Source organism: Cebus imitator, unplaced genomic scaffold (genome assembly GCF_001604975.1).
Source record: "Cebus imitator isolate Cc_AM_T3 unplaced genomic scaffold, Cebus_imitator-1.0 Scaffold345, whole genome shotgun sequence".
Lineage (NCBI taxonomy): Eukaryota > Metazoa > Chordata > Mammalia > Primates > Cebidae > Cebus > Cebus imitator.
Genome location: NW_016107660.1, coordinates 1,385,645 through 1,404,870, shown reverse-complemented (window position 1 = coordinate 1,404,870; position 19,226 = coordinate 1,385,645). Strand labels below are relative to the sequence as shown.

At 36.1% G+C, this 19,226-nt stretch overlaps 1 protein-coding gene across 2 annotated transcripts in view; it reads left to right on the top strand.

The window, feature by feature from the left end:
* CEP128 (centrosomal protein 128) overlaps positions 1-19,226 on the top strand; it is a 458,914-nt gene that overhangs the window by 417,061 nt on the left and 22,627 nt on the right. For both annotated transcript variants that reach the window (XM_017505934.2, XM_037730456.1), the window contains exons 22-23: positions 9,988-10,065; positions 13,915-14,028. In XM_017505934.2, the coding sequence (XP_017361423.1) occupies positions 9,988-10,065; positions 13,915-14,028 (192 nt within the window). The remainder of the gene's footprint in view (positions 1-9,987; positions 10,066-13,914; positions 14,029-19,226) is intronic.

The window sequence follows — 19,226 nt, the reverse complement described above, 5'->3', positions numbered from 1 at the left end:
AAAAAAAAAAAAAAAAAAAAGAAATTATCCTGCCATTAAGGAATTTGCAGTCTACTGAAGGAGACAAGCAAATGCACATTATAAAATGATTACACACAAGATGGAAGATACGTATGCTCAAAGGAAATACTAAGGCTGGGCACCGGACCCAGAGTTTAGAGGAAAGGATCACAGAATAACAACTAGTATTATCATTGTAGTAATAGCTAGCATTTATTGAGTGTTCACCACATGCCAAGCCCTGCTTGAAGCACTTTACACGTGGTAATGTATTTGATCCTTACAACAACTCTGCAAAATTAGGAAACTGAGTCCCAGTGTGGAGAGATCAGGAACTTTTCTATAGACACATAGCCAGTAGGTGACTAACCCAGGATTTAAACTCAGATAGACTGCCTCAAGAGCGCATGCTCTTAATTGCCATATTAGAGGAGGTAGTGACCAAGCCAAATCTTGTGGGAGAATCAGTGATCTAATTTAATCAATGTGTAGAGAACATTACAGACAGATAGACCTTCACGGATAAAGTCACAATGGCATAGAAGCTTTCAGGAGAGAAGCAGAAGTATGGAATAACATTTGTGGCAATTAAACCAGAAGCTAATTAGCAGTCTTCAGATAAGGGGAAAATTGTGAGATCTTTTTTTTTTTTTTTTAAGTTAGGCCAGTTATAAGATGAAAAAAAATGAAAAGCAAGTTGATTGCCTGCTTTTGGAAGCATCTTTTCTAAAAATACAACATGACAAATATTTGGAGTTGGTAATTTGATGGGGCAAACACCCAAGGAGACAGAAATGTCTTTTTCCTTTTTTTTTTTTTTTTTTTTTTAACACAGTCATTAGCTTCACTTTCAACCATAGAAGAATGAAGGTTTTTTTTTCACCCCATAGGTATTCTTGAGTAGTAAATATTAACCCCAAGAACCCTTATGTACTTTCTCCTTAGTTTGCCTTCTCTTTATAAAATCTTTTTTTCCCTATACTGTTTCCAACTTTTAAGCTTAAAAAGCAGATCCTAACCTGCTATAGGAAGAAGTTAATGCTACAGTGGACTAAGGCTCATGACAAAAAGGTTATTAGAGATATTCAGATCCTATTTTCCCTTTTTCCTGACTTAGAAACTGAGAATCATGTGTTAAATCATTTGCCCAAGTTCATACAACGGGCATTGTCAAAGCTGAGCTATAACCTTGGATCTCCTGATTTCTTATCAGTGATCTTTTTTACCATGTCTTGCTGTCTGTCCTTAATCAGAAGGATGCCACAAGTAAAAATATGATTAGAGAAAATATTTTGTGGACATATAGGACATTTTCAGAAGTTCACAGTCCAAGTGCCTGCTTTTGGGGTGAGAGTGTTTTGGGTAAATCAGGAGCATTTGGTATGGCACCACTGGCCTTCTGGGGATTCTGCCCATTCTCCCAATAAATTTTTCACAGAGCTCTATGCAAAAGACACCCTGAGGTAGGTCTCAGAATTTCTGCTACTGTTTAGCAGGTCCCCAGCATAGGAGTGAGCTGCCCATCTCACCCTCACACAGTACTCCCAAACTCCACAAGACCTTCTCCTGGTTAGGGCTGAGGGGCTGGCAGTCTGTTCTCCAAACAATATCCTCAAATTTATTTGAAGAGTAAATGAAAGGATGTCACTCCCCTGCTCAAAAATCTCAAAAGATATTCCATCTCATTAAGAATTAAATACAAAACTTTGACTGTGGCCAAAAAGGCTCTAAAAGCTTTAGCTCCAGGCATCTTTGGCCTCACCTGGCAGCGAGCTCCTACCTGGCTGCACCAGGCTTCTCACTATTCGTTCCTGCAAGGCACCAGACAGGTGCCCTCCTTAGGGCCTTGGCTCTGAGTTTATCCTGTCCCCATTGCTTTCCTCTAGCGATGCTCATGACTCAGTCTGCTCTCAAACCATTGCATCAGAGAGGCTGTCACAGACCACTGTGTCTAAAATAGAAACCCCATCACTCCCTACCACTTTACCCTGCTTTACACTTCTTCAGAGCATTTATGACATCACATTTTATGATCGTGTTAGTTTCTCTCCCATTCCTGTTCTTGAGAACAAGAGAGGTTTTAGCTTTTCACCTCTAGAACAGTGTCTGAGGCATTCAGTAAATATTTGCAGACTGAATAAATGTGAAAACCTTTCCTTCATCGAATAGTATTCATTCATTTGTTTACACAGCATTTACTGAACACCTCTTCTGGGTCAGGCACTTGGTGGAATGCTGGGGACACACATTCCCTACCCTCACAATGTTTATTGCCCACTGTTGATGCAAGCATTAATCAGTCACACAAATGAATATAATATTAGTGCTCCAATAGGTGTTGCCAAAGTGAAGCTCATGATGCAATGGAGAGATTGTTTCACAGTATCAGAGAAAGCCAGGGAGCCTTCCCCGAGGAAGTGATGACTAAGCTGACGTATGAAAGAAAATAAAAGGTAACCAGTTCACTTAGGATTTGTGCTTTTCATTATAGCCAAATTCTACATTAAAAAACATAATGAAGTGGAGTCGATGATATGCATGCTAAATTAGTTAAGAGAATGCATTCAGGTATGCAATGTACTTTGAAATGCACCCCAAAAGTAAGTTGGATCAAAGGATAGACAGTGATGGAGAGATGAATTGATATACGATAAAGCAAATATATAACATACTGTTAATGGCTGAATCTAGGTGGTATCTGGGTGTCTAGGGTATCTGGGTGAGCTCTGTAAATTTCTTTCACATTTCTTGTATGCTTGAAGATGCTCATAGCATTGTAGGGAAAAGTGTTAACCAGATAAGGAAATTGGAAGGAACATTCTGCATGGAAAGCACAGTATATACAAAAGTAATTTATGTGCCATTACACTTCTATTACTTTAACATCTTAGATTATGTCTGTAGAATAGTACATGCATTTCTAAATACTGGATATAGTTTTAATTAAGTTTGGCTTGTTTCTGCTTTGTGCTCTGCTGACTAGTTTTTATTAGCTCTAATTTTAGATTGTCATTGACCTCTTCTCCTTTTGGAAGTTGCTAGAGTTGATAGTACCTCACAGATTCAGCTTTTTTCAAAAAAACTGCTGTTTGAAAAGTCCTTGACAATTTTCGGTGCACATTCACATTCACTCTCCTACTTGTGACTATCACAAGTAAGTACTTGATAGTCACAAGTAAGAAAGTGAAAGTGAATGTATTATTCCATGGGTATAGAATAATAAAGACCATTATTTATCCCCATTTTGCAAATAAGATATGGAAGCTTAGAAGGGCAGGGCAAAGTTAAATTCCCAAAATCACAAAATACAAGTAAGTAACATTACTGGAACTATGAATATCCACAAATTAGGGATGCTGATTTCCAGTGCAGCATACCTTCTACCTCTCTTCATCATTCACCTGGTCACATGTGTCTGAGACCTGTGTATCTAGAAGCATAGTTTATTTATCTGTCACCATAGCAGTAATTACCAAACACAATCTCTTCCAAGAAACCTTTACTTATACTGTTTGTTCATTTTTTAACATGTAATCACTTAAAATTTTTTTTGCAAATGCTCTGAAATTTCTTTCCCATGTGAGTACATTTTATGTTCAATTTTAAGAAAATGAAGTGATTACAATTAAATAGATTGTAGATCTCAAGACCCTCCTTGTAAAACAGTTGTAAATGCCTAGTTTATTGTTCAGCACACAGAGAACATTCAACTCCTCATTTGTCTTTGTATGTTCTTTTTTCTTTATATCAGGGAGTGGCAAGAATGATATTAAAGGAGACAATCTCAAGAATCCTTGGGGGAAGAGATACGATTCTTTGTTCCTCTGTCTTCCTTTCTCCATCAAATCATTCTTGGTGTTTCCTTATTGAAAGGAAAAGGAAAAAAATCCCAAATCACTCATTTGGAGAAACTGCTACATCTTTTTAAGCTAATAGAAGACGATGAGTTGACTGTTACATAATTTGGTTATACCTAGAAGTAAGAAAGCAATAAGAAATAAGAAAGCAATAAATAAGAAAGCAGATTCTGTGTATCATATAGTTCCTCTCTTAAAAAAATAGTGTGAATAAGAGTTGGAAAATACCTAGAAAGCCTTCTGTATCTCAGTTTTCAGTGAAAATATGTTACTTATTCTCAAATTTTATAATTGCTTTTTAAAGGAGATCTTCTGCTACTTTTGACTAGAATGGTGTTATATGAAGACAAATTGAATTTGTTGTTGACAAAAACTCTTCTAGATTTAGTCAAATGTAGACACTGATGTCATAGTGCCATGTTAACTCATATTTTTACTTAACAAGCCTTACATACCCTCTTAGCCTAAGACACATGTAAACACTTCCAAGTGGGTATCTGATGTTTTAGACTGCTCATAAAATACAGCCTAGAAATAGAGGACTTCTCTGATATCCCAAGAAATTCACACAACTTTGAACACTGAGGCTCATAAAGGATGTGCATCAACACCATGACTTTGCCGGCCTATTCTCTGCTACTGTTTGGTTTGTTTCCAGTGAGTGTCTTATATGATTTGGAAAACAGGGCCCTATGAAGCCAGTACAGCTGTGCTGGATCGAGTTACCACAAGGGAAAAGGCATACAGTCTATCCTTTTTATGATCTCACCCTTCCTCTCCTTGAAACGTGTTTACTCAGGTCCTTTTGCCACCTTTCAACCATTTGTCAGGAAAGTTTTGCAGTGGATCTGTTTCCAAATGAAATAATATTGCATTTTTGAACCCAAATAAACTGCTTCATAGCCTTGTTTATTTAACATGTGTGTAGTGCCAAAAACTCACACATTTATTTTTAAAATAAAAATGTAGGTATCATCTCGTTTAATTTATTCATCATCTAAACCTCAAACACACATGAGTTCAATAACACTATAAGAAAATGGTAGCTGTTATATGTTAATAAGAAAATAAATGTGCAATTTTTTTTCAAAGAACAGTATAAGTACTAAAATATACTTATGGTTAAAATTTGTTCCTTAAGTTTTCTGTACAGGAGACAGAAATCTAAGAATTGTGATGCATTCCCCCTTTTAATTCCTAATTGCTGCTACTTATGTTGTCCTACTATATTATTCAGTTTTCCCTGCAGTCAAAAATAAAAGAACTACTAAGGAAAAATGTACTGTGGAACAGTACAGATGGCTGAATTCCGTCTGTACTGGAGTTTGGTGTTTGTTGAAGCTTTTAGAATGGTAAAACTGACAGCTTCCTCTTTGCCCTTGTCCACAGATAGCCAAGTACATCTGTAGGTTCAAAAGCCACAGGGCGTATTAGACAAGATTTCTGAATTTCACTATTGCTTCTACCACTTGATCTCGCCCTTAGTCTAGAGAAAATACATAAAACATCAAACTTGTGCTTCTGGGTTTTTAATAAAGAGGTCAAGATTCAGTGGGTTTATTAGAACATGGTAAGTCTACCTTTGTCTGCATTCAGCCAACGTTTGTTTGAAACACCTCTTAGGGTCCAGGTAGTATGCTTCACTAGTGTTAAATGTTATGGAAAAAGAAAAGACAGTGGTAGTATCATAAAACTCCTCTGACATTTAACATCCTCTAATCAACAGAAAGATTATCCAGAACCTGCGTGTATGCATGTGTATGTGTGTTTTTGGACACGTGGTCCTGAGTACAGATTCTTTAGCGCCAGTGATATGACATTCTTTATGGTTTCATCTTAAAACTTTTCTTCCAGAAATAAGCCTATCAAGGACACATCTTCAAAATCTCTAGCTGCTGAGAGTGATAGCTAGAGGGAGGTTAGGAATTTACATAAAGCACTCACTATTACAGCTTCTACATACTCCTTCTTAGCTGGTGATTTGCCATGAAAATATTCTTGTGATAAGAACCTTGCCATTTCTGCATTCGGACTACTTCGATTTGCATACTGGTTTTGCCACCACATGACTGAAAAGAGGTTATTTATACTCTCCGGTCCTCAGTTACCTCATCTGTATAATGATGAGAAAAGTAATACATACATATCTCATATGGTGGTATAAGGATCATGAAGTGCATTCAAAATTGAATTATGTGTTTATGGTTCAGTCTTTCATTTTGCTACTAAAGTGGATTAAGATTAACTGATCATCTGCTTTGACCCTACTCCTAGACCCATGGAAGTCCAGCTCCTCTAGCCTCTGAGATAAACCAAATATACACAATGTACAGGCCCTTTATGAAGTGGAATCTTAATTGTGAACCTTTCTTTGTTTTCTAATTTTAAACCCCTTTGTAAGCATTTGATTTTTTTATTCTAGAGAATAATGAAAATTAATGACAAATTAAGCACGTTTCAGTTTGCTGGTGACATTATTGAAATAAACTTTGCTCCCTTAATTTTCTAACAGTAGGGTCTTGCCCATGCCTTTAAAGCATTAGATAATGTAAGGTAGGAAAAATTAATCAACTTAAAAAATAAAAGGTTTCCCTGAGTTTGCACAAAGTATTTCGCCTTGGGAATTAACATGATATAGGCCCTTATGCCATCTCTGAAATACAGCAAGTTTCTTAAACTATTCATCTGCTAATGGATCTTGTCTCTCTGGCTATGAGTTTTGGAGTGAAAGTAATTTTGAAATCTCAAGTAATGTGACAAGATTCTAATCATGGAATTCCAACCAATCTTAAAAAAAAAAAAAAGTTGTAATGTTATTCATGTTCTTGAGTCTGTATGTCAAAGTGGCAGTTTTAAGTACACTCACATACATGCAGAGAGGGAGAGAGAGAAGAGCCAGAAAATACATTTTTTCCCCAAAAATATAACTTAGCCATGAAATTATGAGACCTGAGATGCCTGTATGCTTGGACTCATTGTCTTCATTTCTTCACATCTTCTTGTTGCAAATGCCCTAAATACTTCAGCATTTGTGCACGCAAGTCCCTTAAAATAAGTACAAATAACTTTTTTCTTTGTATAATTATTAAATCTTTTGCTCCCCTGGCTAAGTTAAATGCTCCTGAAGAACAGGAAGTATGCCATCTATGTTTGTGGATCTTTCTGTGATATACAAAATACACGTTTGTTGTTAATTGACTAGAATATAAGGATAAAAAGAAAGGTAGCCGTACCAGAAAGTGTTTCTGATATTGAGGAAGGTATTCAGAATCAATGCATACATGGAATATAAATTGAGCCACAAGTGAAATAAATAGAAAGTATAGAGATCAGTTAATGGAGGAATGGGAGGGTGGGGGGCATGATAGGAGAGGGGAGAATAAAAATAACTGCCCTGAGAAAAGAAGGAGTCAAGGACTTTTTCAAAAATTACTCACAAAAACATCATAGTCAAAAAACAGTATGTAAACACATGCAAGGAAAGGGATGGTTTCATGTAGTCACATGATTGATTGAAAATGTTAAGCAAAACTATTTACATAACATGCTGCATTTGACAGTAGGGCAAGAGATCATTTGCTTATTTTGACCCCAAAATGAGTTTTAACATACTTACCTGATCTGGGTTCTGAAGATCACTTCTAAATGAGAAAAATTATGGGACCAAAAAAAAGGAAATAAAATTTTAATACTGCAGGTATTACTTGAGTGTGTTTATGAAGAGGATTTTGTGCAATGCATAAAATTTTGCTTTAAAATCATCAGGGCATTGCTTTATATTTTATTGTTCAGGAGTAAATATAATTCCTGAGAAAACCTCTAATTTTATTATTTAAATGATATAGCATATACGGTGGCTAAAACTGCCTGCTCCTAAGCCTACGTGTTGTGGCCGACAGTAACAAACACATCATTTTGATGAATCTTTCCTACACGTGAAAACAGTAAATGGAGTCATTTAAAACATATGGCAGTGTAAGTGAGCACATGAGACCTAAAGACTAACAATAATATAAATGTTAAGCAGAAGGAACAAAATACTAAATCCTTTCAATGGACTCTGAAAAAGAAGACTTTATGAACTTGAGGAAACAGCACTTAGACTTCCTTTTCAGAATGGCAAAGTGAAGGTGTTTCTGCCCTTGTCAAAAGTCTCATTACAAAAGTAAGGATATGAAGAAATAGAAAAACTGATTTACACATGTCAAAACCAGAAGATGTCTGTTACTCCAACTCACAGAACATTGGAAAATGGTAAAATGACTCGGAACAGAAAAGGTGAAAATCAAGGACCTGCCAATGGGATAGCGATAGCAATAGAATACCACTCACCCTGCAAAATTCTGGAAAGGCTTTTGCATTGGAGTAATTAGCTCAATTACTGTGGAAGGAGTGGTTGGATGGGTACACTGAAAGTGTCTGTAAGAAAGGGTTAAACCCTCAGCCCTCTTTCTCTATACCTGCCTCTTCCCCAGAACCCTGTGAAAGACATAAAGTATATGTTCTGGGGGAAATTACATCAGTGAGGCTCTGGATTGGATATGCCAACCAGAGAACAGCATCTCCCTGTTCAGGGAGATAGGAGATTTCAAATAGGAAAGTTAACTGAGAAAATAATGAACTCCTCCAGAGAAAAAAATACACAAAAATTAGCTGGGTGTGGTAGTGTGTGTCTGTAATCCCAGATCCTCGGAGGCTGAGGTCAGAGGATCCCTTGAGCCCAGGAGGTCAAGACTGCAGTGAGCTATGAATGTGCCTCTGCACTGCAGCCTGGACAACAGAGCAAGACCCTGTCTCAGAAAAAGAAAAAAGAAAATCTTAACATACTCATAATTGAAAGACTCCCCATTCTACAAAATGAGCCAGTTGACTACTTACAATTTCATTGTTTATCTTACAATTTTATTATTTAATTCTCAGAGTAAGTATTATTTGTGATATTTAATGCTATATGATGCACTGGTAACTAACAAACCCTGAAATCTTATGGCTAACACAATAGAGGTTATTGCGTGACTCATGTGAAGTCCACTATGGTGGGCAGCTCTCATCTTAATCTGGTAGTTATGCCTTCTGGAGCAAGTGGCCATCAGGGCCTTCATGGCAGAGGCTGGAATAGAAGGGGGAACACACAGGTTCAGCTGTCTCATTCCAGAAGTGAACACTCTCAGAGTCCATTGTTCAGAACCTTTCACAGGGGAGAAGTAGGGAAGCGTATGGAATATTGAGTGGCCACCAACTTCCCTGCAACTTTGTGCAAATTTATGTCCAGGTTCTTGAAGCCTTCACTTTCTTCCCATGCATCAGCCATAGGGTTTATTGTTTCTTTCATTGAACAGCTAAAATCTGTTTTAAATTTAAGAGCTAGCACCTGTTGCCTGCCTAAGATGTCTGGCATTGTGACAGGACTGAAAATACAGAGATGCCTGTAACATATGCAGTCTCTGGTCTGAAGGGTATTTTACCATTTACCCTTTTATTTCACATTTCCTTTGAAATAATGTTCAGATTATTTTCTCAATGTTCACAGGTGGGTGCAACAGTGATTAGCTCATTAAAGACTATATAATAAGTTATTGACTTATGATCAACAGGACGTTGTGTCCCTGTTGCAAATGTTTAATTTCAGATATTTCTCCCAAATCTTGAGAATCACAACTCTTTCCCTTTTAACCGAAATAATTGCTGAGAACTCTTTTCTTCTTTATAACGGCAACATTTGAGAATCTCTAATATGCTCCATAGATAAGTAACTGCAAATTCATCTATTTCTCAGTATTACCTTGTGGTTTATTTCTGATGTTCACTGAAGCAGGTTTGTAAATTAATATTAATATGAAATGCTCTATTGAAAGTTTCACAGCATATCAGTTGAAAGCAATTATCCAGGAAGAGTTTTTGTATCTGAGTCAGTCTTGCAAATGCATCTCATATACTTTTTGAAATGAAATAATTGATTTCAAAAGATACATTTATCTCGGAAATACTATTATATCTGTTCTTATTTGACTGTCTAAATCTACAGCTTGAACTGCTTCTTCCAGTGGTGCATCTGATCTTTAGTATGTGGATTCTGAGAGTATTAATCAATTTTTTATAATGTTTGGTTTCCTTATGTTTTCTATTTCAGAGTACCCGAGTGGCCTTGGACCATCTGGAGTCTGTGCCTGAGAAACTGAGCCTACTAGAAGATTTCAAAGACTTCAGAGTGAGAAAGAGTTGGCTTGTCTCTTTCAGTATTTTTATCTGAGTGAGAACACTTGACATCTTCCTGATGTGCAAAGAAAAGTATGGAGAAGGAAGAAGGATGAAAAAACATTGGGAACTTTTAACATACCATCTTATCAGAGTTTATTGACATTTGTGAAGTTAGAATTGAAAACAATGAAACATATATTAGCACAAGATCAGAAAATAGAGACTTTTACTGTACTACTAGAAGCTTAATTGGTCCCATAAAGCTTTAACAATAATTTAGAAAAGCCTAAGAATTAAAGGGAGTTACACATTATACTGTCAATAGACAACTTGTTCGATTAGCAATTTTAATTTGGGAATTATTTGGGTACTGCTTGTTTTAGAGATATGGTAGTTCACAGGTTACCTTTCTGTTATGACACATGAATTCAAATCCACATAAAGTTTCACATTTCATATTTCATGGCCATTTATTGATAGAACTCTAACCACAAAGCATTTCATTATCAAGCTAATTAGTTACATGTGTTAATTTACCTTGTGTGATTTTTTAAATTCCTCATAGAGGAGATATGCAAAACAAATATCTCTGCTGGCAGTCCTGCCAGACAAGATCTGATCCAGAGAACATCACATATACCCTAAGGGCTGCATATATAATGTAAAATTTTAATGATTTATCATTTATTGACCTCACATAGCTGAAACTAACAATGGGAGGATTTCTTTTCGGCAACTGTGTAATCATATTTCACATTGCCCTTAAAATATAACTCATGTTATATTTAGGCTCTGTTTAGATCTGACATATTATTCAAAGATACAGTGTACAGGAAAATAACCAGATCATGCCATATTGGTTGATTGGAAGCACTGATATGATGGGGTTCCCAAGGTCTTCATTATCTTAAAATTACCTTGCATTAAGCATCTTTTGCTAGTTCAGTAACATTTTTGAGAGAGATCCAGTTTAGCTGACACCTCTGGTAAGCTAGACCATCCCAAATTGAACAAAATCAAGTGTTTAAAATATATTTTCCTAAAGTTGTGATTCTTTCTCATGATTTGCTATATATTTGCAGTTTAAATAGCTATCAAAGAATTATGAAACCATGCCCAAAATAATGCAATTTCTCTTTACTCTTAAACAACCCGATGTGATAGCCGGCAATATGTTATGCCCGTAGTCTTTTCATTTTTTTTTCTCTTGTAACTAACAGAAATTCTCCAAGTAAATGAAGGGTAGACAACAGAAAGAATGGGAAGCAGGTGGCACTTGTCACTGAGAAATAGAAACCTGTCTTATACCACTATAAAAATATAGTTTAACCTCCAGAAACAGATTACTTTTCCCCAGTTGTCTACATTGAACAGAATGTTCATAAGTACAATTTAAAAATTGTATTCTCTACTATTACCAAAAGGCTAGTTATTATTATTTTTAATCCTATGAGCTAGTGATGGTCTATAAGTCTAGCTCATGTACATTTTTAGGGAGACTCTTTTTCAGAGTTCAGCATTGTATTTTCCAATATATTAAAATTGAAACCTTTAGCTTGAAAAGGAAAAGAGTTGATTAGCAAGTGTCATGCCCTCACTGCATAATACTTAGCAGGTGCTAAGTACTTTATGGTACATGTTTCCTAGTCTTCCAGATACCCTATAGATGGGTGTTATTTTTGCCCATTTTATAGATGAGGACACTGAAGCTTGGAGCCCATAAACTAGCTGGAGGTGGGATCTAATTCTGTGCAAAATAGCACAGCCCATCTGCTTCGCCCTGCTGCTTTTAGCTTAAAATCCATTCTACGTGGATTCTAAAGCTCTCTATGTGATTTAAAAGAGCTGATTTCAATCAACTTAATAAAAATGACTAGACATAGCCTTAAATGAAAATACATAAAGCCTTGAGATTATTAGATGTAGATTATATTTATTCAAACCCTTTAAACATTCAAAAAATCAGTGTGGTGTGAACAGGAATGCAAAGACCTAAGTTCTTGTCCAAATTCATGCACCAGACAAAAGTCACTTAATGTCTCAGGAGATATGACCACATTCATGTGAGGCACTTGAACAATATTATCTCTGGGTTCCTGTATACATATTTCTCGATAGTACCATAGCCTATGACTTAAGTGTGAGTACAGACCTCATCCTATTTAGATAGGCTTGACTTTATTCTTGTTTAAATGTGGTCACATTCATTTTGAAAGAATTGTTGGCCAGGCATGGTGGCTCGCACCGGTAATCCCAGCACTTTGGGAGGCCAAGGTGGGCGAACCACCTGAGGTCAGGAGTTCAACACCAGCATGGAGAAACTGTGTCTACTAAAAATACAAAATTAGCTGGGAGTGGTGGCACATGCCTGTAATCCCGGCTAATCGGGAGGCTGGGACAGGAGAGTCGCTTAAACCCGGGAGGCGGAGGTTGCATTGAGCTGAGATCATGCCATTGCACTCCAGCCTTGACAAGAGCGAAACTCCATCTCAAAAAAAAAAAAAAAAAATAGAATTGTTTCAGCTCTACAATTCCATATTTAAACTGTACATTTTTGATAAGGTAGAAAGGGAATAGCACTGGATTCCAAGCCTAATCTACCACAAATTGTCCAGCCCTGGGTAAATCATTCTTAACTTCCCTGAGCTCTAGTTTTTTAGAGGTTTTTGTGTTGTGCTGTTTTGTACTAAGGATGAGAACTTCGGAATTATAATACCCCTTCTAGCTTGAACATTCAATAAGTTTAAGGTTTCTTGGGACTTTGAGGGACAATAAATCCCATATATATATATTTTTTTTACAGGCCAAAATCAATTGTCCTCATTCTTTTTCTAATTTCTCCCTAAATAATAATAGAAATGTCTAAATAATTGTCTATAGTAACTGTTTGCTGTGTTCCTTCTTCCTGCAAGAAATGAAGAGAAAAAAGAAAAAAAGGCAAGCCCTGGAAATTTTTGTTTTCTTAATTTTTGTTATTACCTGAATCATTTTATGCTTTTAAAGGCAAGGGAGCTATCCTTAAGTTTAAAAATTTATGTGACATAATAGTTAAAAGATAGGATGTTATTTATGGATAAGTGAAGTAAAAGGGTTCTAGTTTTGCAGGTAACAATTTTTAAAAACAAGAATATATTGATGCCAAGTACCAATCCAAGGGATAGTACACAGCATCCAAATGTGGCATGTATCAACAGTGACATCTTTGGATAGCACATTGCTACTTGAACCCCTTGTTCTAAAGGGTATCAGTCACTATAGATTGGCATAGGGACTAGTTGTTTAAAAAATTCAGGTAACCATTGTGGGATGCATTGTATATTTTATGGGTTTATCCATAGTACCGATTTGTTTCTTTTTCTATTTCTTTTTTTTTTTTTTTTTTTTTTTATCTTTTTCTTTTTTTTTTTTTTTTTTTAAGACAGAGCCTCATTCTGTCATTCTGTCAGTCAGGCTGGAGTGCAGTAGCACAATTTCACTGCTACCTCTGCCACTTGGGCTCTAGTGATCCCCCCACCTGAGCCCCCTGAGTAGCTGGGACTACAGGCATGCACCACCACATCTAGCTAGTTTTTATATATTTTATAGAGGTGAGATTTCCCCACGTTGCTTAGGCTGATCTCAAACTCCTGCACTAGAGTGATCCTCCCAGCTCCACCTCCTAAAGTGCTGAGATTACAGGTGTGAGCCACTGCATGTAGCCTTCTTCTTTCTCTGTGATAGTCTATGATTCTTCTATATATCTATAAATTCTTGTAATTATTTATTATCATTTTTATCTATGTATAAACTCTTTCTTATTCTAATTTCAAGCACCAATTTTCTTTTATCTACCAGTTCAGACCCTTTGTTTTTTTTCCAGGATTCCTGCAGTTCATCTGAGAGAACTGATGGAAGATATTCTAAATACAGGGTTCGCAGAAATTCTCTTCAGCATCACCAAGATGACACCAAGTACAGAACCAAAAGTTTCAAAGTAACGTTCTTTATATACATTTTTAGTCTTTAAGTAGTATCCATGTTTAAGGCTACAACCTCTTAAGCAGCCTCTGCAGTATTTGTGTAAGGGCACTTGCGAAAGAATATATTTTCCTTGATATATTAAATAGATTTTTAATTCTGTGGAAATAGAGAATAAAAATCCAAAGTTTGTGCTTATCACATTTTGTCTGGGAACTAAACCTTAAGTCCAAGCCATCACTGCTTGATATGTTATTTGTTCATGAGAACTGGTGCTATTTAAGAAATCTGAGCCAAGAAACCCCTGGTCACATGATTGGGCAAAATCTTAGTGTGATGATCACCTTCTTCTAGGTGTAAGTCCGGCTGCTGTCCACACTGAAGTCTGCAGTAGGACAGATCATATAGCGTACTTTGGAATTCTAATCATTTTCTTCTCGAGGATATGAACTCCCTATTAATACTTCAGCTTTTGGTTTATTACCATGGAGCCAGCACAGTATACTGGGAAGATTTAACCATATTAACGAAATGTATGCATTCTCTAGAGCCTACCCAGTATCCATCTGGGATATGGGTGATTTAAATTCACTTGACCTTGAGCAGCTCTTAGTTCAGAGCAGGGTTTCTCAACCTTGGCATTATTGATATTTGAAGCCATATAATTCCTTGTTGTAGAGGCAGTCTTAGGCATTGCAGTATATTTAGTTGCATCCCGAAAATGTACTCACTAGATGCCAGTAACATCTCCCATCTCAAGTTATAACATCCAAAATCATCTCCTGACATTGCCAAATGTCCCCTGGAGGGCAAAGATGCCCCCTGTTGAGCATGCTGACCCAGAGAGAATCCATGTATATTCAAATGTGCACTCCATGTCAATTAAAGAAAAAACTAAAGGTTTTCTGGCTTTTCTATATTCTTACAAACTTGAATATGTGTGAATATTCATTACACTGTATATATTCACTTATTACAGTGAAATATAATTATTTCTAAGAAGCGTCTTTCTGAATGTAATTGGATAATATGCTCAGTGGATAGAAAGACAGTGTTCATTTCCATATGTCATTCTTAGCATGTTTAAAATGGACACTATACTTCCTCCCTTCCAAATAAAAATTAACGCAATTAGGACAGGTTATTGATGTACTTAGTATGAAGAGAGCATCCTGTGATGTTGTTCCTTTTTACTTTTTCTTTTAAATAGATTGGCATATTCACTGTAGTAGTGACCTTGTCTCTTACGGCAATTTTTAAGTTCCCTAAATCATCTTCCAACATTCCCAGTCAGGTCCCATCAACTCAAGCATTTCTGTACATTTTAAAGGAGTGCTGCTAACCAATGACAGAAATAGTAAGTTTAGGCTACGAGAGCTAATGATTATTGAGCATATTTTAGAACAAACCACAAGACATTTCTCTTTTTGTGGGTGTTACAAGCCTTATATACATTATCATATTTAATATTCACAGCAATTCTCTCAGGTAGGCATGATTATTTTTTCTCTTTTACCATTGAAAGAACCAAGGTTTTAGAGTAATTAAATGGTTGAATTGGGATTAAAACTTAATCTGCCTGACTTTAGTAATTTACGTCATTGACCACTGTGCTGTTATAGTGCAAATTTAGACCTCGTATACCTAATTTTTTCTAGAAGTCACCAAATACAGGAATATATTTTCAATATGCAAAAATCAGTGTTCTCCAAAAATACATAAACATAATACATGCTCGTAGTTCAACAGAGGTCTAGATGCAAATGAAACATTTAAAACATTATTTCCCAGTACACTTAGAGTTGGTATCAGGTGAATTAGTGCTATCTAGTGACACCCAAATTGCTATAAATCCATGCAGTTTCCATAACAGCATATGGCCAAGCTATGAATGTTTAACATGTTCAGCAAGTAATCTCATTGGAGTTCTGTTTAAAATTACATTTGCAGCTGAAGAGGGAATCCGGCCTAGTTCATAAGAGAGGCCAACACTTAGCAAAATGAAAAATAAGTTTGAAAATTTTGCAAATAGATAGAGCAAGTATAGGATAGATGTGCAGAACACATTTTATGACGGCATTGTTCCACATTGATACTACTTAAATATTTTGAAACTGATATATTTTGGCAATGAATATATAGACTATCACCATATGTCACAGATTCCTGGCCTGAAATATTGTAGTCATTTAACATAAAACTCACAGGAATATAACATTCTTGGTAGTCACTGGAGAGGAAAATATAGGAACTCATTTCTGCCAATTGTAGATACCCATGGTCATTTTCTCATTTTCCTTTCATGAAAATAAGTGTTTTAAAAAGATTGAGAAAGGGGGCAGCTTTAAAAGAACAGTGAACTTAAATGAGTAATGAGAAAGTTGTTTTCGTCATTTCTTGTCTTGTGGATACTCAGAAGAGCCATCTCTGAAAAATCACTGATATCCTGAAAAAATGCTTCAAGTAAGAGAAATATGAACTCAAGAGACCATGTGTTCCTTACTCCAACAGTTTCAGAAGACATTGTTTCGACAGCTATTAACTTTCCTTTCATTTGCTAAGACAGAATTCAAGGAAAAGGCAAATGACAGGGACTTGAGTTCACTGGTTCTACTGAAAACTACAGTTCCAGGAAATCAGTGTATGGCTCAGTTTAATGCAACAAACATATACTGTACAGGTACCATATTGCAAAACACAGTACCTGTGGGTGGAAAGCATGGTCTTAAAAGAATAGTTACCTAGTCATCTTAATTCTAACAGATAATTAGTGTTCATTTATTCACATATTGTCTTTGGTTGCTTTTGCACTGGACAGTAGACTTGAATGGTTGCTACAGAAACCATATGGCCCTCAAAAACTAAAGTATTTACTGTCTGGCCTTCTATAGAAAAAGTTTGCCAACCTCTGGTCTAGAGGATGAAGAAATTACTTATCTGCTTCTTCCTTTAAACATTATATGACATATTTCCTTTTCTGTATTTATCAGTCAAAGAGATACTCTCCAAGCTCTTTGGAAAGTCATAATACTTATGCATTGAACAAATATTTATTGAGTGTCAGCTGTGTGCCAGGAACTTTCTAGGTGCATGGGATTCATATCAGTGAACAAAATGAAACAAATCTCTGCCCTTTTGTTGTAATTGGAATAGATTCATGTTTTTGTTGTTGTTTTTCTAAACACAGCATTCATCACACATTTATTGGATTTCTAATGCAAACCAAGGCACTGTGCTAGGAGCTCAAGAGAATGGCATAATAAGAAAAAACATTTCCAACCCTTAGGAACCCTTCATAAACATAACTGTAGTACAGAAGAGAAAAGGGCTAAGTGCTTTAAAGGTGGCCCCAATAAACCACATTGGGGCTTCAGAGGAAAGAAAGATGCTCAAGTATCTTTTGAAAAGAGATTTATGATGACAAGCCACAAGAAAACATTTATCCACATCTCAGTTTGGGAGAGAATCACTATTAGAATTTCAGTTGTAGATTCTATTACTGTTGACAGACAAATCACTGTTGGAATAGCAGACCATGTTGGCAACTGGTTTCTCTTATGTTGTTGCTGTTGTAAGAAGGCACTGACACATCCAGCATGACCACACTGCTGGTGTTGGGAAGGGTTAGCAGGAAGTGGGCAAGGTGGGTTCTCTGTCAATCAGTCCAAGGCTAGAGCCATCTCCTCTGTTTATTCTTGTGGCAATCACCAGGACAGAAAATGAACAGCTTTCTAGAAACCTGTCAAGATTTTGAGCAGGACCAACATCCACAATTATGAGAGCATAATATCATATTTCCTTAAGTTCACCAAGCTAACTGGACAAAGCCTGATCTAAAAGCTTATATTTATAAATCATTTCAAAGCTAAATCTAAGACATTTTCTCTGTCTTGGTAGACAAGAGAAGCATTTCATGGCCTCTCTTTCATCAAGCCTAATTGGATTTCTGTAGGACGTACAGGCTTCCTTCCTGTCTCAGCTATTTCAAATAGAACAGAATGTTCAAAAGTCAGTCAGTAACACAGCATTGCTAATTTGAATTCACAGAGGAGCATGATTTTGTCCAAGACATCTCCATGTATTACCTTTACCCATACTAAATATATGGTTTTAATTAACATTGGAATTTTTTTGTAAAATTGCAGAAGGCATGTTTATTCCCCATCCTTCCTCCCCTTGAAAGAAAAGTCATGATTTTTAACTTCTAGTTGAAGAGTTAGTATGCAGTTTCCTTTTAAACAAACAGATGTTTTACGGGATAAGATGAGGTAGGCGAGGAAGCATTAATAATGGCTTTCAGTAGAGTCTACAGAAGCAGAGTTTGCCAAAGCCCTGTCATATTTGCTCAATGTAAGCATGTGCGTGATATAAATACATGTTTTGTTCCTGGAACTCATTTCTCCCTCATTGAATCTTTGTGATTTGTTTATACCTTGCTCACAGCAGTTAATGGCTGTTAGCACTTCTCTCTCAAGTCAGCTATTTCTGTACATATCTTAAATCTTCTATAACAGTAGCTTCTAAAGCATGCTATGTATAATTCCTGGTACAATTCAAGATGATAGGTGATGCATAAACATTTTAATGACTATAAAAATATGTTACTAATGAGTTACGTTAATTTTTACGGATATTGTTTAGGAATAGTAGTGGCAACCATGGGGGAATTTGAGAGAGCTTTAACCCTATACTACTCCAGTTATCTCATTTATAACTACTCCATGCTTTGATAAGAAATCATATGTTAGCTGATATGCCAATACAGCTCTGTGCTTCTCTCTATCCTTTAAGCCTCCCCTATACAGAGATTGAGAATGCCAGGTGAATGTAAAAGTAAACAGTAGTAAAATTATAGGTGAACAATGACATTTGAGAAATGCTCTTCTACTAGATTGTACGGGCTTCTGAAGGCAAGCACTGCCTTGACTCCAAAATATACAGTGAGGATATAATACATGTTAAATTGGTGATTTTAAAAACTTTAAAAAAATTGTTTTCTAGTTTCAGCCTTTCTAAAATTCTAACAAAAATTTAATTGCTATTTTTCTAGTCATGCTTACATGACACATTTAAAACCTTACAGGCAATCAAATCATGCTGAAATATGAAGAGACTTTTATTTTCTTGGAGTGATCAAGACTAACATGCTAGCCATGTTATTTAACTAGTCAATTTCAGTCTGCTCTTCAAAAATTAAACAAAAGGTTGCCAGAA